The sequence below is a fragment of the Protopterus annectens genome, chromosome 8.part0 (genome assembly GCF_019279795.1).
Source record: "Protopterus annectens isolate FY-2018-M chromosome 8.part0, PAN1.0, whole genome shotgun sequence".
Classification (NCBI taxonomy): Eukaryota; Metazoa; Chordata; order Ceratodontiformes; family Protopteridae; genus Protopterus; species Protopterus annectens.
The window spans coordinates 1,975,996,617-1,976,024,598 of record NC_056741.1 but is presented as its reverse complement, the minus strand read 5'-3'; the positions used below and the strand labels follow the sequence as shown (position 1 = coordinate 1,976,024,598).

At 39.3% G+C, this 27,982-nt stretch overlaps 1 protein-coding gene across 4 annotated transcripts in view; it reads left to right on the top strand.

Moving 5' to 3' along the window:
- The window catches only part of PRMT7 (protein arginine methyltransferase 7), an 843,610-nt gene that overhangs the window by 299,127 nt on the left and 516,501 nt on the right, over positions 1–27,982 (top strand). For all 4 annotated transcript variants that reach the window (XM_044081516.1, XM_044081514.1, XM_044081513.1 and 1 more), the window contains 2 exons: positions 13,333–13,441; positions 15,460–15,572. In XM_044081516.1, coding sequence (XP_043937451.1) covers positions 13,333–13,441; positions 15,460–15,572 — 222 coding nt within the window. The remainder of the gene's footprint in view (positions 1–13,332; positions 13,442–15,459; positions 15,573–27,982) is intronic.

Below are 27,982 nucleotides of genomic sequence, written 5' to 3'. Positions count from 1 at the left end.
TTGAGTTTGCTATTAATAACTGTTGAGATAAAAGCCAAGATTTTTAAGTTACTCATATTTTATGCCTCTAATAAGGGTACAAGCTTAGTATGTATAAAATCCTTACAAGTTTGGATGTCCAGCCAATTGCAATTTTGCAAACTGTAGTCTGCAGAACTTATTTTATTAGCTGAGAGAAATTGATTCTAATGTAATAGGTCCTCCTCCTTAATTCTGACATTTTCTGAGTAACAAAATATATTGAACATTCCTTTGTGTAAGCAATAGGAAACATAATTTAGTAATAAATTCTTAATTAATTAGAAAATGTAAGCTTTTTAAACAGCAATATTTGGTTTGTAAGAGGTGTAAGAACAAGTTTTGATCTTTCACTCTGAATGTATATTTTTAAAATCCTTATAAAGATGTTTGTATGTATTTGAGAGTCTGGTTCAAGCAATGTCCTATTACTGTTAAGAAGTAAGGTTTCATGTATTGATTTCCAATATGATGTACAAGTATTATTCCAAAGTAGCACTATGTTAATAAATGTGGTGCTTTAAATAAAAATCATTATTTGGAAACCCTATACCTCCTTCATCCCAGCTTATGTGCCAGAGAAGAGAAATTCTTGTTTTCTCAGATACCAAAGGAAGTTAAGTAATAAGTTATTAATTTTCTATTTAATTTTGACAGGTGAGAGAATTATTAGAGCTTGGCCAATGAATAAGATTTTATGTAACAGTATCATTTTGATTAAAGTTAGTCTGTCTTCAAATGTGAATTGAGTTTATAAGTTGTTGGTAATTAGATGCAAGTGATTTTTTTATAATTTAGATTCAATAGTGATACCTAGATATTTAATATGCGGGCCCGTCCAGTTTGTTTCTTTTTGATCCAAGTTTCATAGTAACATTTTTATTCATTAGAAGTGCCTGAGTTTTGTTGTGCTTGTTGATTTTTTTTTATTTCTGCTTATGTTATAGTTGAGCATGCTGTCGTTTCATGTTTTGCTTGTAAAGATGTGTAATGAAGTAAAACTAAGCTTGTTTACATAAAAAGAAAAAAGAACCATTAACATCTTATTTCCTTTGGAAATAAAGAAAAGGGAAAAGGAAAGCTCTCTCTTCCATTCATTTCTTCTTTTTCTCATTTGTCTTATTTCCATTTGCCTCCATTTGTCTTTTTAATGATATAATGGACCAGTCCATATCCTCTTTTCAAAAATTTTGTTAGTTTGCAGATATGACAATGCAAGGTCAAGATCTTCAAAGAATTTAACACCATTAGAAAGGAAAATCTTCAGCCTGGCCAGGAACAGTAAAAAATAAGTTATATACTCACCATAACATTCCTCCTGTGTTGTTGATTTTCAAGTTTTCCTTACTGATGGGTTTGGTGATTGTATGTATGTTCTTGTTGTTGTATACTACATATTTTGTTTGTGTCTTTCAGCTTTTCCTGGTTAGGGGTCGCCATAGCGGAATTCCGGTCCGCTAATGATTGGCAGTAGAGTTTTACATGCCGAGTTGCCATCTGTGATGCACAACCTTCAACGAAGGTACACCCATTCACGCATGTCTCCACACAGAAGACGCTCTAGCTGAGAATCGAACAGGACAACGTCATACTGTGAGGCGACAGTGCTACCACAGCACCACCACCGCAGTATATTGTTGTATTCTACATATCCTAATAGCTAATTTTTCTTAGCAAACAAGATCTGAGGTAATGGGGAAGGTTCATTATGGGTAAGGGGAGGGGCCCAAAAGCTTTGTTGGTTGCCACAAGCTTTTGCAACAGCAGAGTCTGATCGAGGGCTCTATTCCAAACCCATCAGTGAAGATGAAGTGAAAATTGACTATCAGATTGCACTTTATATGTACTTTTATATGCTTTTCCTTAAGTTCTCTTGTAAGGGGCAGGAATTGTTTCCTTTTTAGACATCAGTGTTGCTGAATAGTTATCAAAGCGAATAATATTTCCTTCTGTTTTAAGTGGTGATGTAACCCAGGCAGTTTTGAGTACCAGCTCTTTATCCTAAGATTAAATAATTTTGACCACGATGGACCTTGGGGCAGTACTGGACTTTGATACAGGATTAACCAGTGGACCTGTGTGGTCTCCCTAAAAGAGAGAGCTTCAGGTTAATATGACATTTTAGGGAACCAGGATAGCATTGCCACCTATCTTTTTTTTTTCGAGACTATCTGGAAATCAAACTGATTGTCCAGAAAACACTGTACAAACTCCGACTTTCTGTTTCATAAAAAGAAACAGACTATCGAAGTTTGTTAAATCGGCAGAATTACTATTTTTTTTTCACAAAAAAAATAGCAAATTCACTGAAAACAGGCATTGCAAGGAAAGAGGGAGTTTCCACTCAAATGACGTGATAATGTTATGAAATGGGTGGGCAGTGGGTGGGGTTATATGTGGTGTAAGGGGTGTGGCCTAAGTCCAGTTTTAGCCACAACAGAAGGTGGCAACCCTAAGAAGGGTGGACAAGAATTTAACCATATTGTTAACTTTCTGTTCCTTCTGTTAGACCAAAAATACGAATGTTGTTCCTATGGCACCTGTTCTCAAGGTCATTTATTTTAGCTGTTTTAACAGGAATTCAGTATTATTCTCCCCTTCACTTATGCTTCTTTCCATATCATTCAAGGAGTCTTCAATGTCAGAAATCTGTTTTCTCTGTAATTGCAAAGCTTCATTAATTTGTTTGGAACAGTTTTTTCTTAGTCATCTATTTTGGTGTCCAGTCTACCTGTTTTCAAAGAAAGTTCTTGAATATTGGTCAGTAATGACTGAAGCTGTTTTTTTGAACACAGAGTCTTGAGATGCTGCTTTTGTATAACGCATAGTGCTGCAGGATGCAGTGAAGAAATTTTCTGTTGTAGATTTTGATAGGAAAATAGTTGAATTTCAAGAAAATGTTATTAATGTAATCCTTTAGGACACCTGAGTTTATTGTAACTCACTTAATTGAATTGTTTAGGATTATTTAGAAATAAAATTTCCTGTCAGAAATATATGTAGTAGCAGAGCAGAAGAAAAGTGCTGCTATCCTAGTCTCATCCTGGTCACACACCCCTGTTCATTTTTTTTAATTGCTGTTCCATCATTTTTTTTCTTTCATCTCATTTTAGCAGTTTTCATGTAGGCTATTCCCACCAAATGCCTGGTTCAAGCACGCATTTCTTGTAGCCGTAGCCTTCTGTTTTTTTTTTTTGTTTTGCCTCTATTCCAACAGGAATCCACTTAACTGGAAAATCTGAGTGCAGTTGGTCAGTCTTTCTGACTAAGGTGACTGAAGTGCTTTCTCTTTTGGCTGCCATTGCCATCTGCTTTTCCCAGCTTTGCTCTACCATAATGTTTTCAGTCTTCTGAATTTTCAGTGCATCTCCTTTTTACTTCAGTTTTGCTTTTATGTTGATCATCTGGATGTCCTAGATGCTTCAAAAACATTTTCTGCTACTAATTTTCATCAGTTTGCAGGCTTCTGGTAATTTAAACTGTTTTTTAGCTGCTTGCTTCACTGCCACCATCTTGAAATCGTCCACTTCACTTAGTTTTTGATTCCACCTTTAATGACTTACAAGCAACTTTGAATGAAATTGTTTGATCTATTTCCCTGTTGACTGTGCTGGGATTTTTGTTTATCAAATGTTATTAGTGGTGCTGCGGTAGCGTTGTCGCCTCACAGTAAGACGTTGTGCCGTTCGATTCTCAGCTAGAGTGTCTTCTGTGTGGAAACGTGTGAATGGGCGTACCTTCTTTGAAGGTTGTGCGTCAGGGCTGGCAAACTCTGCACGTAAAAAAATCTACTGCCAATCATTAGAGGACCGGAGTTCCGCTGTGACGACCCCTAACCGGGAAAACCCGAAAGACACAAACAAATGTTATTAGCTTGAACAAAATATTTACATTCACATCAAATGGTTCTAATCCATGTTATAAGTCAGTACTACTACATAAGTTAAAATTTAAAGTATCAGCTATAAGGCTATATAAAAAAACTTAGGACAGTGTAAAGGTTATGTCTACTGACACATTCTTGGACTCATGGTATGAAGGGATGAAGCACTGACTGTGTTGTGGGCAACCTGTTTTCAGTTTATAGCACAGGCTTGTAAGATCATGGACTCGATCAATGAATCACATCTTGTCCATTCGGGGGGGGGGGGGCAGGGCAGTGGCATGCCATGACATGGACTATCATGTTGACAACACCTACTAGCTAGCAGGTGTGTTATGTTGTGGAGCATGTGCCACTGTTGGAGATGATATGTGAGCAGTTGTATACACGTCATTCTCCACCAAGGCAGGTCAGCTGCACAGCTAAAGAGCGGAATTAGAAGGGATGGGACAAGAACCACAGCAGGACCAGTATACTGGCTGGTTCCTAATGCCTGGCTTTCTCCTTCAGGAGAAAGAATTGGGTGATCAGGCTCCCAAATGAAAACAAGTGAGTCAGAGGGGCCTTGTCCACTCTGGGGATGCCTAGCTCTCATGCCTGGAGAAAAATGAGCAGATAGGGTACAGGTGGGGAAGACAGTGGGCAATCGGATTACAAAAAAAAATATATAATTACATGAACAAAATATCAAAAGGCGAAAGTGCTCTGTAAGTAAACTTAAAACAGAATAATAGCAGAATGATTATCATGTAATATAAACTATAGGACCAAGCCCAGCTATAGAAACCACCAAATGTTATTGGAGAAAGTTGATTTTATTAACACAGAGATTTGTGTCTCCTATCTTTGTACATATGCCATGGCAGCCACCATTTCATTTGTTCCATGAACACTTTCTTGTAATTCTAGTTTCTGTCTTCATAATTTCCTGTAAGATTGCACCAACAGTGGAAAATGTTTTTTTTTTTTTTGCTACAGTCATCAATATACAAGTTCTCTTTCCTTTCCAGTCAGATTTGAAGTGCTTTCATAAATAACAAGGGCTTACCCAGCACTCTACTAAATGCTGGAAGTCGGTACTAAAATCCCCCAGGTGTGTCCATGACCAACCAGTATACTCCTTTGTGTCCTTGGTTCTTAAATCATATCTCTAACATCTGGAAGTTACTTTTGGAAACATTTAGCTGGATTATAAAATGCTTATGCAAGTACTTCCAAATGTTTATCCTAACCTTTCAAGATTTAGTGGCATACCTTGTTTATCAGAATATCTGTTTACAACTATCCTCATCTAATTATTTTCATAGTAGATGCAGCCATGTTTGTTTGATAGATTTTGACTACAATATTCTCTTTCAGTTTTTCATCCATTCTACTAATAAAACATTTATTATACCATGACCCCCCCCCCCAAAACGTGCACGCTGATTGGCCAGCATGCACATTGTAAATAGAGTTATACTAATGGAAAAAGGTCCGGTCGCTTGGACTTTTTCCATTAGTATAACCTTTAAAACTACTGTCTCGCTATGTTAAATGGGTTTAACATAGCGAGACAGCTTTAAAATAAGCAATGGACATCTCCGTTGCTTATTTTAAAACTGTCTCGCTATGTTAAACCCATTTAACATAGCGAAAACAGTAAAACCGCGAACGGAAATCTTGCTTTCTCCGTTGCTTTTTACAGCTCTGATGTACTGCGCGGGCGGCGCGGTACATCAGAACTGCGCCGGATGCCAGACATCTGCGGAAGGGCAGTAAACAGGCATTATACTATGCCATTATTTAAGAAAAGTAATAGTTTCTTTTCTTAAATAATGTCATAGATACAGTGGGTGGGTTCTTGGTGGTACACGGTTAGCTTTGTCGTGTCTTTTGGTCCGAACACCGGGGTAAAACCACGCCAACCGTGGGTAAATCCAGCATTACCCACACCCAGAAGTGGGTTATTGCTATAATATTAAACTGGTGAGTCTGCTCTTGATTCCAGTAAAAGTGATATTAATGTTGGCAGACCACTTGCTTAATAACTCTTGCAATCCCTTTTGTCAAGCTGTCTGTATTAAACCTTTGTACTCAAATATTTAAACCAAGCTACTTAATGCTGTAGCCATCCTTAATTGTCAGCAGTAAATTGTTGTCATCTTCTTTCCTTCTACCACATCAGACCAGTTTTCTGTTAACATACCCACCATACTTTCTCCTGTAGGTAACAGCAAGCTAACCCAAGGTAGCAAGTCCTGTATTATAATATGATACATTTCAGGGACCCAATTGCTTGCTTTAAAATAACTTTGATACCCTTTCTTCCACTGTAACGAGACCAAAAATTATACATTGTATTTGACAATCAAATCACCTGTTTCCATTTAGGCTGGTAACCCTTAATTTGTTGCAGATGTAAAATATTAAACTGCAGTGCGTCATAGTATAAGCACAGATCCAGAACCTTCAGTCTACTACTTTGACCACTGCTAAGTTATTAAATGACTTGGCTTACACCATCTCATAAAATCTGATTAATTGAAATACATACAGCAATAGTGACAGTACAAAAATGCAATGCTTGCACTCTGTTATAAATCATGCCTAACCTTTTTCAATATTCTAAATACACCCCTTAATATCTTATTCAGTTCAGCATAAATATTAATTGGTTCCTTCACTATGTTTCAACCAAATGCTGAGATGCAATGTATGGGAGATACACCAAAGAAATCTAAACTTGCTCTTCATATTATGAGAGGTCATATCCAGTTGCTGTTGTCATCTTGTTCTTACTTAACTTGTATCCTAACTGTCTGCTAAAAAGGTCGATTTACATCCCAATTTGTCTTTATGAAATTAAAGTATCCTCCAATAATGAAATTATAACCTTGTTAATACCTACTGTTTACCCGTAAGTATCAGCTCTGAAGATTACTGCCAGTGATTCTAAATATAATGCAAACAATTAGCAGCAAGGGACACCCCTGTATCCTAACAAAACATTGAGAAACCAGCATATATGTTCATTTGTGCCAGGGCATCCAAATAAACTGTCAGTATTAGCTCCATAAACTCCAGAGGTGTTATAAACCCCATAATAAAGTCCATCATTAATACCATTTGGCTGCATTAAAGGTTTTTTCTTCATCTGCACTAAAGTACAACCACACTTTTTTTTTTTTTTGTTCTGTGCCAGTTTTTCAACTATTTCACTCCTCAAAATATCACATTTGCCTTCCTTCCACAAAACCACACAGGACATAATTATAATGCCTAGTAAATAAACCACCAGAATGTACATAAATAGCATGCAGTCATTACTAAGACTGGATATTGGCCTATATGAAGAAAGTAACCCGTAATCCTTACCCTCCTTGTATATTACTGTTATCACTGCATGTATCCATGATGAAAAAAATGTTTTTTTTCTTAATTATTTATTAAACAAATTCATCCAATTTGGCAGAACGTTATCACTAACATTCTTACATGCTTCTGTGGGCAGTCCATCACTACCTAGTATTTTGCTTAAAACTTGCCCCTTTGTAGTTTCCTGTACTTCCTCAGTCATAACTGGTTGGATCAGCATGTTAGCCTCATCAGGCAACAGTGAAAAGAAATCTGAGTTTTGCAGATGTTTAATATATTTCTCACAAATTTATTCGCTGCCCTTTATAAATTCTGAAAATCTCTAAAGATCTCCACTGTTACCACTGGATCTCTATTCAGGGTATCTCTTCACTGCATTCACAGCCTGCTACTATTCTTTGTGATTGCTGGTGCCTTCGATGAATTCCCAAGGTTCCCCTGATATTAAATAGAGTTATAAAAATGTATCTAAAAGATTTAGGAAAAAAAGTCTTAACTTCTTGCAGGTAATTGATTTTATATCTTGCTTCACTCTCCCAGTCTTCTCTCTTAACTCAGTTTTACTGTCATAATATCTGCCTTCCAAATTACCTGAAATCATCTTTACCCCTCTACCATGGGCATCTTGTTTATTGCCGAAATCATCATTTCTCCTTTGCCGTAATTCTGCATTGTACAGTTGTACCTCATTCATTATGACTTGCTAATGGTTATTCTAGTTACACAGTGTAAAACACTTCTCATCTCCCATCTGAGGTATCCGAGTCTATACCAGTTTGTCCAATGCAACTGCAGCAAACACCAGATTGTCGACCCATATTCAGCGAAAATTGTTTCAGCGATTCGCTGAATTTACCAAGGGCAGGTACGTACTTGCCCTACAGCACAACTTTGCCCTTTTCTCCACTGTAGTGTGATCTCTGAGTTGGTATATGTAGTTGGGGGGGGGTGCGCAGCCTCCCACTTGGGTGGGTTTGATTTGCATGGCTGTCGGTCCATTGTGCTGCAGGGCAAGTATTTACTTGCCCTCAGTAAATTCAGTGAATTGGTGAAACGATTTTCGCTAAATGAGAATCGACGATCTGGTGTTCCCTACAATTGCATTACGATGAGCTAATCTATTCATGAGGTATCTTACTCTAAATCAGTAATTTACATCACTTTTCGAAATTGCCTGTTTTTAAATAGTAAGGAGGAAATTGCCAGCGTTTCTCCACAGAAATGGGCTTAAAAGGATGCAAAAATCATGATATAGGAGCATGATCTGAAATCATTGTAGAGTGTGCACAAATTTCTCATAATAGATCTGTTCTATTATATAAATTTTGTCTAATATTGAGTATGACCAAAATCTATCCGTATGGTAAGTAAACCAGGATATAACCACTGCAGCATCCACTAAACCCATTGTCTTAATAAAATCCTACTTATCTCCCTCCTCTAGGGTTATGAACCATCCAGTGGCTTCCTCATACTTTGCTATAATTACAGTGCTCCAGTCTCCCATGTGTAAAACCATCTGTTCTTGAAAAAGCTATTATGTTCCTTACATTACACAATGCATGTTGCATCATACCAGGAGGAAAATAGTCTTTATTGTCTCCTCAGTAATTTTTGACTCCACACAGCACCCATTTCTTTCCACCAGCCTCTCGTTTACCATATAAGGGCTGTACATAGAAAAAAGTATGAAATTTAGAGGAATATAATTATCAAACCTCTTTTATTAATGCATTTCCTATAATGCTCTAACCCAAAGTCTAAATTTCCTCAAATATGTTTATATCCTGTTCTTTTCAGAGGTGTTAAGGCCATTAACATTCAAAGAACATATACATTTGCAATTTAATCTTCCTAACCATACTGTCTTAAAGAAGTCTCACATGAAGAAAATGTGTTGACAATAGAACATTTTCCTGCATGATCACAGGCTAATCCATAATCTTATCAATAAGAAACATGATGTACAAAATACTATAAAAAACAACCTACAACACCATAACACAAAACATTCCTTAAGCTTCCCCTTCAGATTGAATGTCTTTCTTTCAAAAGCATGCATCACTCCAAATCCATACACATCCAGTCTAACAAATATAATGATGCTTGAATAATTATCATTGGATAAGTTAAGCTCCGGGTGTGCCTCTACTCTTTTCTTTTGCTCCCAAGTATATTGAAATAAGCTGTTTTTTTAAAAACAGTTGGGATAATGGTTAAGGTCTTTGCCTTCCAAGCATGAGGTACAGACTTTAATCTTGACCTTTGGCCAATGCCTGTGTAGAGTTTGTGTGTTCTCTTCATGTCTGTGTGGGGTTCCTCCCAAAACACATGCTGGGTGTTCCACCTCAGACTTCAGAGGTATGTCACAAGAGTGTACCCAAAAATGAATGAAGTCACGGGCAGCAGCACAGAATCTAGGTGCCAAGTTGTATAGACACTTCAGTCATTAGCTGTTGTGTACGGTATGCTCCAGGTAGGAGAACATGAATCAAACTGTGTACTGCATCAGGGCTAGCCAATCAATGGTGTAAAAAATGTGGTTGTAGGTAATTTGCATGACCACTAATGTTGCCAAAATGGGTATCATATTTGTTGAAGATAAGTGAGTTGAGGACCTGACCTATTCCGACTTATGATAGGAACCCATGCTAGCAGTGGGAGAGATCTGTGTCTCTGTTGGTAAGGTTATGCCTGCAATAAAGTCCAGCAGCCCTGGGTCAGTAAGCTACTGGCTGGCTGGTGTCCAGTTGCCCAGTTTAGGTTATGCTGGATAGCAGTGTTATGTGAAATCTGGATGTAAAGTGAATCAGCATGCCAAGAATGAACTAATGATTGCTACACTGAATAGGTTAATTGACAGGACACAGCTTGGAAGTGGATGATGTGATTGCAATGGGAGACTGGATATCCTATATACCCTGGAGACTTTAAAATTGCTGCCTAGTTCATTTCAGATTTTGACATATTGACAACCATAGTTTTTCACTAATCTCCTGACAGATGACTTGTTGCAATCATAACCTAAGAAGATTACTAGTGTTTAATGTTTACTTGCAGTATAATTTCAAATGTCCTTGTATAGTCATTCAGTAGAAAAAGTAAGATAACTCTTGAATTTTTATGTAGTGTATCTCTATAGAATGAAGATGACCACTGTAGTGTAAGTTAAACTCCCAGGTCTTTCAGCCCAGTGTGCAGCTCTCAAAACTACCTTTACCACTGTCTGCAGCTTTCTGTCTTCATATCATTTGTCTCAGGAAAAAAAAATGGAAAATGCTCTTGCTTCATCATTTGAAGGAATACCTTTGTGGAGCTTATAATCTTACCAAGTGATCCTTCTGTTGAGCTGTAAGTTTCTACGTTATCTTCATCAATATGAGTGTAATGGAGTTTCCTGAAACTTCTCCAGCTGGTAATCATGTCTGATCTTTAGAACATCTTGAGAATAGTCAAACGTTTTTAGACCATTAATGAAATTAAAACATTTATTTCGTTAAATAATATTCTTTCTTAGACGCCAGAAACTGAACTTGTTTTCCTTTTCATTTGTGTAGAATAGTAATTATCATTTGTTTTTCTTCAACCTTATAAATGCCACCAGATCACCACAGTACTGATAAAACCTGGACTTTGTGTAAATATTTCAAAACAGACTGGTATGGAGCACTGTTGGCAAGCATCAATCACTGACCTAGGAACCAATGGTCTTTGGATCCTTTCTGGTTTTATTTGACCCAAACACAGACGAGTTCAACAATTTATTTTGTATGTATGCTTGGCCATGTATTCCTTCCTCTTCCCACTTCTTCTAAGTCTGCTCTCCTAGAGCAACTCAAGTCAGCCAGTACATACACATGCTGCACATTAAAGTCTTATTTTCCTAGTCCAGTTTTGCCATATCTGAATGATATTTAACATCTCTACAACTTCAGCGTCATTATATGGTGCTATATAATTCAGTTTCATGGTGATTTTTCTCTGGACCTGACATTGTTTTCATAGCACTTTTTGTAGTGTAAAATGTTTAACTTTATCTTGCCCATTTAGTGTACCCTCCTGTTTCTTACCCTATACAATATTTTCAGTCAAATCTTGCAACATTTTCTCCAGTTTCAACAAAGTACGCAGTTTTTAAATTTTTTTTACTAGCTCTAGTCATAAATGGCATCATTATGTATGTTGGTGTACATAGCTGTAGTAGAAATTATATTCTGACTATTGGTTCGCTAATTACCAAAACATAATTTAGAAGAGACCTGGGAACATATATAAACGCCAGTATACTTTCAGTAAGTCTCTGACCAGAGATTTTAGATGGGAACATGTTTCTACTGATGAAAGTTGTAACATTTATGGACAGATATGTATCTTTTTTGGGTTTCTGCCACTGGTAATATGTAAAGGTATAAAAATCTAATACTAGCTAGTCCAAAATGACCCATAATGAACCTTCTGAAAGTTCTTACAACTGGAATCTGTGGAAATGTACTATATACTTAAGAGTCCAAATATAGTTCCCTGACTGAAACATTTACTAACAAATGTCAAACGGTGTTTGGATTATTGGCTTATGTACTTGTGTGTCAAATGCAGAGCCTGTAGTATAGTGTGATAGTCTACAAAGCCTCGTAGTACTCAAGTGTATTTCTTCTGTTCAGCATGATAATTCCAACGAAGGACCACAACATATATCTATTGAGATGGTATAACATAAAGACTAAATATATATCTAATCTAAATATTTATAAGCAATCTGTATCTGTGTTTACATATAGATGTAGATAGATGCTGTCACGGGAAATATGCCACCATCAAAATTCCAGCATTGTTGAGCACAAAATGATCCATTACACATTGCAGTTAATTTCACAGTCCAAAATGTAAGAACTTACAAATACGACTTCACTTGGCATTGCAGTTATTGTTTTCAGTTCCTTCCTTCTCCAGTAAAATAATTTAACTGAGCTCTGATCATCGTTAGCTCCAGGGGTTCCACTTCTGATGAGCAGAAGAGTAATTTGCCAGCATTTACTGTAACTACCTAGTAGATTACAGGTGTCTCTGCGCACTTAACTTGTTAACAAATATATTAAATGACCAGTGTCTTGTTGAGTATCTGGTGGAAAAGATGGGCACCTTAAGTTCAAACATCAGCTAATGCTGGTGCAGAGAGGTAGGTATGAGTTAAACTTTGGAAGAGGTGATTGACTTTAGCCTCTATTGCCTGCAGCACCCTTAGAATTTCTGATGGGGACTAAAATGCACATGGTGATTACTAGAGGACATCCATGAAGCTGCAGGATTGAACATGCAGACATATATATTGCTGGAGAGGTGCTATGTAGCATTACCAAGGACCATGTATAGTGTCATCACACTCTGGCATATAATAGCAGTTTGTGCTGGCCTGTCATTTATGTTTTTTGAATTTTTGAGTTTTTGTTGTCATCACTTCCCTAAAGAGGCAAACTAACTCACTACTCACCTCTCTCTCCCCTCCCCTGATCAGCATCAGTTTCTATTTAACGTTTTGTTAGATTTTATTTCTCGTACCTTCAGCTCTTTTACCTGCATGTATCTAGTACTGCAGTTATTCCTTTGTATTTATTATCATTGTAGGATTTGACGTGACCGTCAGAGAGAGATTTCTTTCTCATTACCTCACCATGTTGCTTATAGATGTATAAGCATCCCTAGCACAGCTGTTTTTTTATTTCCATGTGTAGGAAGAGTGGCACCACGGATAATTCTGAAAATCACTATGGAGGATAAGGATGGAGAAGGTGAAACTGAGTAAACAGTCTGTAATGTTGAAGTCGCTTGCTAGTTTCTAAATTACACTGAATATTGCTAATCACTGCAAGTTCCTTCTAGTGATACCTTGATAATTCATACATTTTTATTGTGAACTGCACATCAGTCAAAATAATGGCAACAGAAGTCCTCTTCTTTGATCATAATTTGGTATCTGTCCTGCATCAGAGATTGCTTTTGTTCTGACAAGTGTAATATGGTTCCTTTTTTTTCCTACTAATTTGTGGCTGACTTGATTTGTCTCCCATCACTTCCAGGTGTTTAAGCCAATGGCAACAGCTGCTGAAAAGATTGTGAAGAAAAATGGCTTTGGGGATAAGATTAAAGTTATCAACAAACATTCCACTGAGCTAAAAGTGGGACCAGGTGAGTATATTCATACCTTCGAAAGTTATTTGTTAATATTCTTTAATGCTTATTTTTTCTGTTTTCCATTGATCATCTTCTCTTGGTTATTGGGTGCTGACCGTCATTTCTGACCTTACGGGATGTCTTTGCAACAGTCATTGGTGCACTGTTTTTGGGATAGTGGCTCGAGAGAGAGGACCAAGGTACACTACATTGTGAGAGAATGGAGAATGTACTAGTTTGATTAAAACACATGGTATGCAGCAGTCAATCAACGTTGTGTTTACTGGATCATCATGTTGAAATCAAAGTCATTAGCAAAGCAGAGCATTATTTAGCTTATTCATATGTATTTTGTCCTGTCTTTCTGCATCACATTTGCAGCACATTTTGAATTAAGATGACTTTCCTGGGTGCATACTTTTTTTTTCTTTTTCTTTTCCTTAAGTAGACTATGAAATCTTTTATTTGTGATGCAGTTTTTTTCTGGAGAACCAAATAAAATTCTTCATGGTTTGTGCCGTGGAAGCCTCAAATTAAAGTTGTCCTTTAATGTTAAAATGTTATGTTGCAGTTTGTTTTATTGAAGTAAGACAGGTGAGTCTTTTGTTTTTTTTTTTTTTAGTATTAGCATTATGGAAAACCTTAATTTGATAACACTTGCTGAAAGATGAACAGGTGAATTATAGACATTAAAAAGGAACTGGTAAGTTATGTGAAGGTTACAGCGGTCCCAGCAAAAAATGAGTCTTAAAGGAGTCCTGTGAACTACAAGCACTGTCAGCTAGAAACCAGAAGTAAGCTAACATTGTTGATTTTTAGTGAAAGCTTATCTAAGGGCATGTGGAAGATGCGTTTCAGGTGGACTTTTATACACTCCTGAGCGGCTTATTTTCAGTCGTATAAAACCCATAAGTCAACACTGGTCCTAATATTATAGGCATATTTGTGCCCACTTCACGTTTTCTTGAACGTTTTTTTTCAGACAGCCTTGGCAGAGAATCTAAGATGAATTCAGTCTGCGTCTGGCTAGAAGAAAATTAATGATTAATTTTCAGACAGCCATTCTTCTTTTAGATGGCAGTAGAATATGCCATTACTGGCTGATTTGTTACCTAAAGAGTATCACTTAGACTTGAGCCTTGAAAAGATGCATGGAAGTCTTTAAGCTTTTGTAGAGTCTTAACATTCCACAGCTAAAGCATACATTGGGAGTTTTATGAAAAAGGATAGTAAATGGATATTTTTGTGTGTAGTCACTGTCTGTAAACGTAGAAATTGCTGCTACAGGACAGTAAGAATTGTGCCCTAGAAGAATTAATGAAAATGATGCCTTCCATGTAGGACGAGTAAGGGTGAGGCTTGGAGAAACCATATCGGTATGTACTTTTTTTTTTTTTTTTTCAGTGTTTAGTCATTAGCCTCTCTCGCTCTCTTTGCAAATTGGACCATTTGTTCCCATTACTGGTGTGAGGGTAGACTGAGAGGGGACATCATTCAAACAGCTATCAGGGGTGGTTTGTGGATTTTTTCTCTCTCAGGATAATTGCATGCAGCCAGCAAGGTGTCGGAGAGGAGCATGCAACAGTCTGTCAGAGAAGGTGGATGTCTCCTCAGTTTTACAAGGGGGTGTTCCCTTTAAGAAGCCCTGCCCATCCCTTCACAGCATGAGAGGTTGTTTCCTCAATATCCACCAAGTAAATTGCATCGCATAGTATGCGCAAAACCCTCCCCTCCCATCCCTCACTCCTTGGAGAGGCGAGTCACATCACCTCACTTCTTCCCGCCTCCCTGCTTGGTTCCTCCAATGCCAGGGCTGCTAATCAGATCCAGGTCATCTGGATCTCAGTGAGGGCTGCATCCCTGTGCATCATGCAGCCAGGCTGAATTATATTGGTAATATAAATCCTAACAGTAGTAGAGATTTGAAGCAATCATATTGATGATATAAATTATTACAGTAGTAGGAGCTTGAAAATCGTGGATTTGGAAAGTGAACAGTGCAGTGCAAAAGTAAGTTGCTTTCTTATTTCTAGGTGAAGACATGGAGTTTCGTGCCAACATTCTGATTACTGAATTGTTTGATACAGAACTGATTGGTGAGGGAGCACTAACCACTTACGAACATGCTCATAAGTACCTTGTGGAGGTTAGTATATAGTCTTGTGTTAACAGTAATTATACTGTATTTTTAACTCTCTCTTGATTTTGGCTTTTGGCTGCCAGGCTTGAGAGTTTAATAGTACAACACCTGTTTGCTATTAGCTGATTTAGATATAGTTCCTCTGCTGGGATTCCATCTGCTTATGTCAGTGTATAGTTCATATTATCCACAAATTTCATCCAGAGAAAGATTTTAGTATCTGTATTGCCTGCCAGTTTGCCAAGGGAAAGGCAGTTATGGTTGTAGATCTCATCCCTGCTCGTAACTTTCAGTGTACCTACATGTATTGTGAGCATTATGAATAATCCTGAGTAGGAACAGAATTGCCACCCTTCTACAGTAGCATTTGTACTGGACATATACAGCCGTTTGTATGGATGTTTATGGCCTAGTAGTGGGGAGGCTCAGAACATCAGTGGAGGCTGTCTTGAACAGCAGATATGTACTTCATATGTTGGCAAGGAACCAATGCAAGAGTGATTATGTCATTATTTAATATTCTTTAAATGCTTCTAACACCTCTGTGAAAGTTTTGAAATCCATAATAATTTGGTATGGTCAAGTTTGTGATCCATGTATTTTCTGTGGAAATGTCTGACTTGCAAAATCCTAAAACGAAAAAAAGAAGCTGTATCTTTAGTATATTAAATCATGTCCTCAAGAAAACCTAATCTCTCTTATGGGGCCACTATATCTTCTCCTCACACAAGTGCACACTCCTTCATACTTACTTAATGAATGCTATTGCCCATCAGCGTCCTGGTGCACCACACACCTGCCTTCAGGTTACGTGCCTGCCTCTTTCCTCCCTAGGACGTCAGTAGCACACAGCCATCTGTCCCCCCTACTCTTCCCCATAGACATGTCCATTTTCCCTGCCAGTCAAGCTGTTAATATTTAATTTGTATTAAAGAAATACAAGTTTATAATGTTCTGTAATAGAAGGAGCCCATTGCTATGCAAACTGCCCTGTTGGAAAATCAGCTAATTGTATATTCAATTCATTTAAATTTGATAATATTATGTAGATACAAATCTGGCCAATTAAGTAAAGAAAGCATATTCAGTCTTGTTTGTCTATTCTTTTTTTCATTGACTTGCCTGTGATGTAATGTATGAATGAAAACAGAAAAAGTTATAAAGGGAAACAGGTGAGTGGTCATTTGCAAAATTCAAAACATGCTTCAAATTCTGATACTACCTGTGAGTTGGACCACAAGATCAGGAAATGATAATCTCCAGATGATCTGGAAGAGAGACCACAGTATTAGAGAGAGCACAAAGGAAACCCACTCTGCAGAAATTTCTTTTTGGTGGTTATTAATTTATTAAGAAACCTAATGAAGTTTGTAACAGAAAATATTTTGATAAAAATACCATCTTTATTAGATTTATCTGACCTTTTAAAGACAGAGGCTAGTATCACTATTTCTGAGCAAGTAAGTTAAACTACCAGCAATATTAGAAAAGTTAATTTGCAAACTTTCATAGGGTCAGCTTGATACCAGTAATTCAAATATTTAACAGTTTCAGTAGTACTAACTTGAATTTATGTATTAGATTTACACTTGGATACAGTTAGATTTTAGGTGATTAATTTTACTGCTGCAGAATGCATGATAATGGCTGAGTCTACATACAAAATATTGTGTTTAACCTGCAATCTAAATAAATATGCATGTGTCCAACTGTTTTATTCTGACTACAAGTTAACACCATTGGGATGCATCTGGTTGAGCTTTATTTACAAAATTAGATATGAAGGCTATTTCATGTTTGTAAAGACATCTGAAGTAACTTTATATGTTGGACAGAAATGCATGTATGACTTCTGGGTCTGTATCACATAGTCGAGATTCCGTAACTTCGACTACCATATGTACAAACATATATGTCTGAAGTTACAGAACTTTGACTATGTGTAAAAAAATTTAAAAACAGGGAAAACAAAATAAAAAGGTTATATGCAGGGGGCAAGCCACCCTGCACCCCTCACACCCCCCTGCTCTATAAATATACCAACTCTGAGGTCGCGCTACAGTGCAGTAAAGGGAAAATTTCCTTTACTGCACTGTAGTGCGACCTCAGAGTTGGTATATTTAAAGAGCGGGGGGTGGGGTGGTACAGGGTGGCTTATCCCCCTGCTTACAACACTCAGGTACGTTATTTTTGTTTTTATTTATTTATTTTTTACAATCGAAGTATGATAACATCGAACTTATGGTTTCGACCATATCCCATTCGAAGTTGTCATACTTTGACTACGTGATATAGACCCATGACTTCTTACATGATAAAGGGTTCTTGCTCTCCAGATGGAAAATGGAAGGCAATTTTGCAATGCTAAATGGTGAAAATGTGCTGTACATCCATAATGTACAGTATAATTATCCTGCAGAAATGTTTGTTATATGGGATATGCAGTACTGTGAGAAGTGTGATTTGGCAGTCAGAATAATGATGCCCATGCAAGTGATTGTATAGTGTAAAGGCAGCTACAGTACTTAGATAATCTAAGGCTACTTAAGGTGCAAATTATAAGGAAAAGAGAGGATTCCGAATGCTAAACACCTCATTGGAGTCAAAGAATGCAGGAACATTTTTGTAATTAATGCTTCATTACAAGTACAGGGATATAAGTTACAGAATGCAGAGTCAGTGGCAAAGAATTGTAGTGCTATTCTGAAAAGTTGTACTGCTCTGTTTGAAGGCTGGGGATGTCTGTAGACACAGTTCACCCATCCATCGTCCCTCAACCCTTTTCCTATTTTGCACATGGGGTCGGGGTGTCACTTCAGCAGTAAGAATTATCTTGAGCCAAGGTTTTACACCGCTGGGTGACTAGCCCTGCTGTGGTAGTTCATTATTACACTTAATCGCACACTCACTCGCGCACACACACTCTCACCTACAGCCAATTTAGAGTGTCCATTCCACGTATTGCATGTCTTTGGAATGTGGAAAGAAACTGGAGCACCTGGAGGAAACCCATGCAACTGCAAGGAGGACATGCAGACTCTGCACAGAAGGCACCCTAGCCAGGAATCGAACCAGAGAACCTCTTGCTGTGAGGTGACAACACCAGCCGCTACACCACTGCACAATATCATATAAAATTATCACCAGAAGCAGTACTTGTGATTCATTCATTATTGATGACATTTTAGTCTGGGGTGCTACAAGGCAGGAACATGACAAACGACTTAAGAATCTGTTGCACAGACTGATTGCTGGTTTGAAGCTCAGAAAAGCCAAGTGTCAAACAGGCTTCACTTCACTGAGTGACATGGGCCACTTTCTGAGAGAGAATGGTGTGCTTGCAGATGTGGAGAAAGTTCATACAGTTGTAAACATGCAAAAAAACTATGGAATATTTTTTTTTTCTTTTTCAGTCCTTGGGAATGTTACAGTCTGTCTTAAAGTTCTTGCTTGCACTTGACAGAAATAATTGTACAACTAAGAAAATTGCTAGACCATTATGCAGTATGGTGGTGATCTGCAGATCAAGAGAAAACATTTCATTTACTGAAAATGTTGGTAACCAGTTTGCTAACTTAGAAGTACTGTGATGTAACACTGCAGTACTGTGATGTAACACTGCTTGCAGCTGTGCAAGATGTTCATGGTATTTCACTGCTACAGTCATTACACTTGGGTTATCCTGCCGTCAGGCGGTCCCGCAGTCGGCCAGAGTTCCAAAGTCTTGGTCTGGCATCGGTTGTGTCGCTTCTTGCCTGGGGTATATAAGATGCAGCCGACGCCATTTTCTCCAGTCTTTCTTGCCGCGCGGTGCCCGAAGCAAAAGCAGTTTGCAAGTGCCGGTCGGCCGACTCCTGAGATTTCAGATTCGAGTTCAGATCCGAAGTCTTCAATAAAGCTAAGTACCCCCATTGGGGAAACTTTTTCTTGCCTCAGACCGATGTCAGTTAAAGTTAATAATTGTATTTCTTGTGGGAAGCAAATACCTCATAAGGATTTTCATTCTTACTGTATTCCATGCCTAGGCCCAGATCACGACATCACTAGTTGTCGTTTTTGTGCTAAATTTAACAAACTCACTATTAAACGTCGGTTTGATTTTGCGCGCCATTATTTTGACCGAAGGTTTAATTGTACCATGCTGTCGGAGCAACCGAAAACCGAAATTCACAAAAAACACAAAGATAAGGATAAGGACATGGATCCAAGGCCCAAAACTGACGATGAAGCCTCTTCTAGGCCAGTCGCCGGTTTGCCGGTTCTCAGTGAGGCGCTTTGGCAGCCCCTGACACCCGCTAATCTCAGAGCCGCAGGCTGCGACCGACTCCCACGTGGAGTTGCCTAGGCCTCTGTATACTCAAGGTGTTTGGCCTACGGAGACTAACCCTTCAGATGGGTCCGGAGCCGCTGAGCAGGCTTCGGCTTCTGAGGGTGTTTTCAGACCTTCACAGCTTACCATTGCATCTACAGCCAAGTCTAAAGCAACATTAAAGACAAAGAAGCAAGTACAGCATTCACCTGGACAGGCCTCCTTGCCTAAAAAGCAGATGCTCAAAATGTCCAAAGACTTAATTACTCTGATTAGGGTTACCCATCCCCCTCCTGATAAAAGGCCTAGGCAGGATACAGGCTGATTCCTCTGACCAGATTTCTATATATTCTGACTCCTCTTCAGACCAGGGATATTCCTTACCCCCCTATGAGGACTCTGATGCTGAAGAATCTATTCCTTCAGCCTGTCCTCCTGAGGATTATTCTTTTGGGGAAACTTTACACACCATGAGGGAGCATTTCCACTGGGAGGGCCAGGATTACTCAGAAAAGGCTCAGAGATTTTCTTTTATTGCCTCAGCACAGGCCCCTTGCTATTCCGCCAGTGTTGGATATTGTGGACGATGTGTTCTATGAATTCAGATTCTTTACCCCCTGCTCCAGTCAAGCCAGACAGGTACTACAGAGTCCCTGACTCACACAAATTTCTTTATAAAAACCCTGCTGCTGACCCAGAAACTTTTTCCCAGGGTCCCAAAGGGGTAAAGGCCTCCACAGCTAAAAATCCAGTTCCCTCGGACAGGTATTCCAGAGCATTAGACAGATGGGGAAAGAAAGTTTACACCTCTGCGACATTAGCAGTGAGGGCCTTAAACTGCCAGTTTCACATGCTTAAATATCAACAATATTTACTGTCTCAGTTAAAACAGAAAATGAGTACAAATGCAGAACAACCGGATTTTAAGGAAATGCAGGATTTATTGCATGCAGCTGAACAAGTGGGAAAACATACTTTGCAATATGGTTTTGATTCATTAGAAGCTTCTTGTAGAGCAGCAGTTACAGGATCTGTGATTCGAAGGCATGCTTGGTTAAAGGAACAAACCTTACCAGATCATGTTAAGGCGAAATTATTAGATGCTCCTTTACAGCAAGATATTTTATTTGGTGTTAAAGCAGAGGAGGTATTAAAGAAAATGGAGGATAAGGCAAAATCTATGCAAACACTAAAGGATTTCTTACAGGTACAGCCACCAAGATTTAGCAGAAATTGGCCTACTAAAAATTGGTCCTTTCCAGTGTCAGACAGACACCAAGAAGCAGATCTCAGCCCCAAGGATCTTACAGACCACAACAGTAGAGTGCTTCAACACCAGAAGGAGGTGAGGACAAGTCACAACCTTACAGGAAACCATCTCAATGACTTTCCCCTTCCAATGCCCAACTCTACCCTGTTGGCATCTCCCTTAGGGGGAAAACTAGCACTTTTTTCACAAAACTGGCAAACAATCATTCGGGACAAATGGGTGCTGAATATTGTGTCTCAAGGTTACAGGTTCCACTTTCACACTTTACCAAGGCTAAAAGAAATGCCAGACCTGCCACAAAATCAATGGGCAGAGGCACAAAAACAAATTACAGCCCTCGTGGACATGAGAGCTATTCAAAACCTACCACAGCAGGAACAAGGACGAGGTTTTTACTCAAGACTCTTCCTGGTCCCCAGAAAGGACAAAGCCTGGAGACCCATTCTAGACCTTTCCACTCTAAATACTTTCCTGGATGTTCCAAAATTCAAAATGTTGACACTACAGCAGCTCCTTCTCATGTTGGGCAAGAAAGCTTGGCTTGTTACTTTGGACCTCAAAGAGGCATACCTGCATGTCCCTATCAGACAAAATTGCAGAAGATACCTCAGATTCATAGCTGGTTCAATGCACTACCAATTCTCTGCACTGCCCTTTGGCTTATCTACTGCGCCCAGGGTCTTCACAAAGTGCCTGGCACCAGTAATTGCATTTTGCAGACAAAAAGGAATTCAAATATATCCATACCTGGACGACTGCCTGATTCAAGCAGAGAACAAGGACATTCTTCTAAAGCATCTAGCGTGTGTAAAAAGGTTATTAGGTTGCCTAGGCTACAGGAGTGTGGCCTATTGGTTAAGGTGTTTGCCTTACAAACACAAGGTGCAGGGTTTGAGTCTCACAAGGGATAATTGGCTAGGCTTAAAATGGCTTGCAAGGGCAGTTAGCCTAGTACTAATCTATGAACCTATGAACACAGTAAATGAAAAGAAGTCAAAACTAGTGCCCTCACAAGAGATAATATTCTTGGGTGCCAGCTTAAATACAACGGCCCAGATGGCTTATCTCACGCCAGACAAACAAGGACAACTGACTCAGTATTTTCGATTGATGGCAACAAAGTCCCAACTCCCTGCAAGAAAAATTCTGCAGTACTTGGGATTCATGGCATCCTGCATACTTCTAATTCCATATGCCAGACTGCATATGAGGAAATTACAATGGTACCTAAAAAGTGTTTGGACTCCACACTCTTACAGCTTGGAAACGGTAATACCACTAATTCCCTGCCTGCAACAGGAGTTTTGATGGTGGGCACAGGCATTTCACCTCAACAAAGGTCAGCCTTTCACTCTACCCACAGCCAGGCAGACACTAACAACAGATGCTTCGGATTACGCCTGGGGAGCACACATGGCAGGAAAATGTATTCAGGGCAAATGGACCACAGACCAAATGCATCTACACATCAATCAAAAAGAGATGTTGGCTGTACAAAATGCCCTAACAGCTTTCAAGGACCTTCTGCATCCAGGACAATTATTATTAAAGACAGACAACACCACAGTAATGTACATAAACAAGCAAGGGGGCACTCATTCTTACCTCCTATGCAGACAAGCCATGACCTTGTGGAACACAACTCAAACTTATCAAGTTCATCTGCAAGCACAATTCCTGCCAGGAAAGAAAAATACTCTGGCAGACGACCTAAGCAATCCTAGATCCTCACGAGTGGAAATTAAATCCACAAGTTTTCAGCATGATAATACAAAAATGGGGGTGCCCGGACATAGATCTCTTTGCCTCCCCACTGAGCTGCCAACTATAAAAATTCTGCACAAGGACTTACCACACACAAGCATGGAAAGTGGATGCTCTTTCGTTCAGCTGGAAAAGCCTACACATTTATGCCTTCCCTTCTCTGCCTCTCCTTTCGAAGGTTCTCCTAAAAGCCAGACAAGAAAAACCACAGATGATTCTGATTGCTCCAGACTGGCCACGCCAACATTGGTACCCAATCTTAAAGAACTTGGCTCAAGGCCCATCTTGGATTTTGCCTCAAATTCCACACCTTCTGACTCAACAAAACAATCAGATCCTGCACAGTCAGCTCAAAACCTTATCCCTGGCTGCATGGCAGATTCATTAGCCAAACAGGCAACACCTCTCTCAAAAGCGGTTATGGATGTCATTTTGGAGGCCAGAAGGCCTAGCACCAGGAAATCTTATTCAGAAAAGTGGAAGAGATTCTGCACCTGGAACCAGGCTCAAAGCCTTGACCCTCTTGTCCCTAACGTACATCAGATACTGCAATACTTAACTGAGATGCTGGACAAAGGACTATCAAGGACTATCCTTCTCATCCATTAAGATCCACGCTTCTGCCATCTTGGCTCATTACAACACAGATCCTCCTATTTTCTCTCATCCATTGCTAAAGCAGTACCTCAGAGGGGCAAAAAACATAAGACCGCCCCGGAGAACCTACTTGGGACCTCAATTTTGTCTTGGAAAAACTCACTTTACCTCCTTTTGAGCCAGCCAATGCAGCAGAAATAAAATATATATCATGGAAAACTGCCCTGCTACTGGGCTACTGGCAATAACCTCAGCACGAAGAGTCTCAGAACTACAGGCACTAATGGCAGTGGAGCCCTTCATCATTTCCCACCAAGACAGGGTTTCCTTAAGAACAAACCCTTCATTTATGGCTAAGGTGGTATCCAGTGCGGCTCTCAACCAAACTATTCACTTGCCAACATTTTATCCAAACCCCCAGAATAAAGGGGAGAGAATTCTACATTCCTTGGACATACACAGACAATTACGCTTCTACTTGGACAAAACAAAAGCTTTCAGGAAAACTGAGCAATTATTTGTATCCTATGCTGCAAGATCACAGGGAAAGGCTATTTCAAAGCAGACCATTTCAAAGTGGATAGGACATTGTATCCGGTTCTGCTACACATAGCATGGCAAGCCTGTACCATCTAACATTAGACCACATTCCACCAGGGCAACTGCAACTTCTACTGCCTTTCTTAGAGGAAGTACCTACCAAACTTGGAGTTTAGTGCACACCTTTACCAAGCATTACCACTTGCCTCTTTACTCCAGATCCAGAGCTGGCTTTGCCACTGCAGTGCTGCAGGGCCTCATAGCCACACCAAATCCTCTCGAGAACCAGCCACCCTGGCTCAGCTTTGAGATTCTTCCCATGTGTAATGACTGCAGCAGTGAAACACGATGAACATAGTACAGTTTTGTACCTACCATAAATGTAGATGTTCGAATGTCTTCACTGCTGCAGTCCTGGTTACCCACCCGCCTTGCCCTCTTTCTTAGCTGGGTCTTATCTATAACTTTCTACACTATACTTTTTATGTGGTGTATTTGCTGGCTACTAAAGGTTATGTTTTTACCTTGTATATGTTTTGTAAGCAATATGTATTGCCTATCCTTTTGGGGGCACCTGACATGGGCAAGAAAAACTGAAGAAAATGGCGTCGGCTGCATCTTGTATACCCCTGGCGCACTGACGTCAGGGAAGAAGCGACAGCAACCGACGCCGGACCAAGACTGTGGAACTCTGGCTGACTGCGGGACCGCCTGACGGCAGGATAACCCAAGTGTAATGACTGCAGCAGTGAAGACACTCTAACATCTACATTGACAGTAGGTACAAAACTGTACTTTTGTCAGTCACCAAATGTTAATAGCCAGTCCTACAACAGGAGGATGGGTTACTTGCTAATGTATGTAGACTAGAGCATTTAAAGTAATGCTGACCCATTATGATCAGGCAGAAGAATAAATGCTTTTAGTCATGTTTGCAGTCAGACGTTTTATGTATGTGTAAAGCACTTTGCTGTAAAATGTGACCATAAAGCACTTGAGTATATTCAGAAGACCCTTACATAAGGCATGTGCCTACAAGTATGATCTTCATTTACAAGATCCCCCAGATTCAGCAAGGAGCCATGCAGGAATAAGTTATTCCTGCATGGCAGGGACTGTGTCTGTTAAGCACGGCAGTGTGCCATGCATGTATATGAAGGCACGCTGCCATGCTGTAAAACTGATACGGTTCCATGTACGAGCACAGGGGGTGTGTCTGAGAGCAGTGCTCTCATAATACACATGCCCCCTGCACTCCAGAATTGCCATTTGGCAATTTAAAATGAGCGAGAACGCTTGTAACACCCCCAACCCGTCAGGGTAAGAAATCTGGACAAAGCCATAAGGGACATTCATCCCTACCAAGCCAAAAGTTGATAGCACACAAATCCCAACCCATCAGAGTAAGGAATGTGGACAAAGCCATAAAGGACAATCATCCCTACAAAGCAGAAAGTTGATAGAATAAACAGGTTCAGCATTAGCATGGATATTCTAAAAGGTACAAATAAAAAAACATAATTTTTTTTTTATATATGCAGTAAAGTTTAAGCGTAGCTGCATGCGTGTGCCTGTTGCTTAGCTAGGGTTAGCCCAGCTGAAACGGCACGATAAGTTAAAAAGCAATAGATATCCAGCATAAGTGCAACAGTGTCATGGTTAGAGCGTACACCTTGCATGTAGTCATTCACGGTTTGAGCCTCACCAAATCCATTTGTATTTTGTATGTGTAAACATTAAAATTTTAATTTCTTTTATATTTATGCAAGACCAGAGTAGTGTATTAGGCCCAGATGTGGCAGTGTAATAAAGTAGTGAAACCCCCATATAAACACAAGTCCCCCATACAGTACAGTCACACAAGAATAAATTAATCACAGCACATTGGAGGATGTCAGGGAAGGTAAATAAATCTATATTATGTGATGAATGACTCAATCCCATACAGGTGGTAGACCAATTTAATAAAACATTAGCATTAAGCAATGCTAAGCATTGCACAGCTGTGCTGACTGGGTGTAAGCATTGTGTACATATGAATACAAAGCAATGAATAGCCCAGCTAAGTGGATTTGACCATTAGTAAGAAATGCTGAACCTGCCCCTTTAAGCACTGCAACTTTAGCTAAGCAGGTTTGCCCGTAGCTTAGCTTAGCTCAGTATTTTCAAAACCGTCCAATCATGGCAAAAGGTGGGAAATCAGCCGTATTTAAACCCCGTAGCTCTCCACTGTAGGCAGTATGGTAGGTGTTGGAGAGGGCATGCACTTCCGTGCGCAGCGCTGGGGCATACAGGAGTCCAAGGTCATGGTAGGACTCCTGGTAAAAAAAACATGACATGAGACTGCTGCAGGACCAGTACCAGGGCTCCCAATGTAAAGCCGAAGCCTGGGAAAGTCTTGCCCGTGATTTCACCAGTGCCAGTGGTATCCCTTGGACTGGTGAGCAGGTCCGGCACCACTATGCCGACTTGAAACGGAGGAAGAGGGAGCTCTTGGAACAGTGGGTCCAAGGAGCAAGAGGCAGGGGAGATGTCCCAGTAGTGTGCAAGTATTTATAGCAATAATTGTTTATCAAAGTCCAGCCTGTGTATGTGATGGATAGATATGCATAAATGTTATTTTCATTGCAGCTGCAGCTGAGTGACTTGTGAACCTGGAAGCCCATGCCAGCAGGTTGCAAAGGCTGTGTTGCGAGGCTGGTGAGCACCAGTCCTGTTTATAGTAGTCCTACCAAATAAATATAAAGGAGTAAAATGTCACCTGGTACTATAAAAATGTGTGTGGTTTCTACTGAATAAACCAGACAATATGACAGTAATAGTCCCATATAGGTCATATTTAAATAGAAGTACAACTGCCTGGCAATAAAATTGTAAATCCTGGACTGGTTGTGTTTACTCTGGTATTGTATGGCCTCACATGTTTCATTCACCAATATCTGATATGTGAATACTACTGTTGTGTGAACTGGTTCTCACACTGCTACATAAAAAATGTGTCTAGGAATGTCTGTATAAGAATGTTGTAATTACAAGGTCAGATTGTACAACCAAGAGAGACAGAAAACAATGAAGGAAGAGAGACCGCTTTCCAAATAGCTCACTCTAATGAAACACAAATGGTTGTATATTTAGCACACACACACCATGGTTCAAATCCCGGGAGTGGTAGTAAGCTGTATGCATAAACATTCCTCTCAACTGTACAGATTTCCGCAGAATGTTCAGATTTTTGCCTCATATTTTTAGCCTGTTCCTCTATTTTCCTGGCAAATCACTGGGATAATCTCAGGATTGTAGTCACTAAATAATGACATACATTTGAGTTTTCAGACTTCAGATCCTTCAGAAAATATATATTATACAAATCCTATTACTCTAGCAACTTTCCAAAAGTTTATAAGAGCAATATTTAAAATATCTCCCTATTTGTACCCCCCCATTTTGTCAAGCTTTGTACACACTTTTTGCATTAAGAGTTTGAGAGGTATGAATTTTAACTAGGAATCTGGGAATATGTGTAGAAACAGTCAGGTATTGTTAACAAACATTTCCCCCACAGGTCTACCAGGTAAGAGAAGTAGAATGTAGCTATAAGACAGTTGAAGTATACACTACGTACAAACATACCACTGCCCAAACCAAGGCCATAGGGTATTGTATCAATATCTGTAGAGTAATGATTAGAGCAATGATCATTAAAGTTGAGTACTGCAAGGATATACAAGTTGTTAATTGACATCTCTCTCTCTCTCCCCCCACCATATCTGCAACAATAAACAAAACACACAAATCAATGGGTATGTTTTACACCAAACCTACTGTTGGGGACATATGTCCTACTGTTCAACAAAAATTGAAATGTGTTTCTATTAATGTTCCATGTTTTGGGGACATATATCCTTTACTGTTCAACAAAATTGAAAGTGCAGTCGA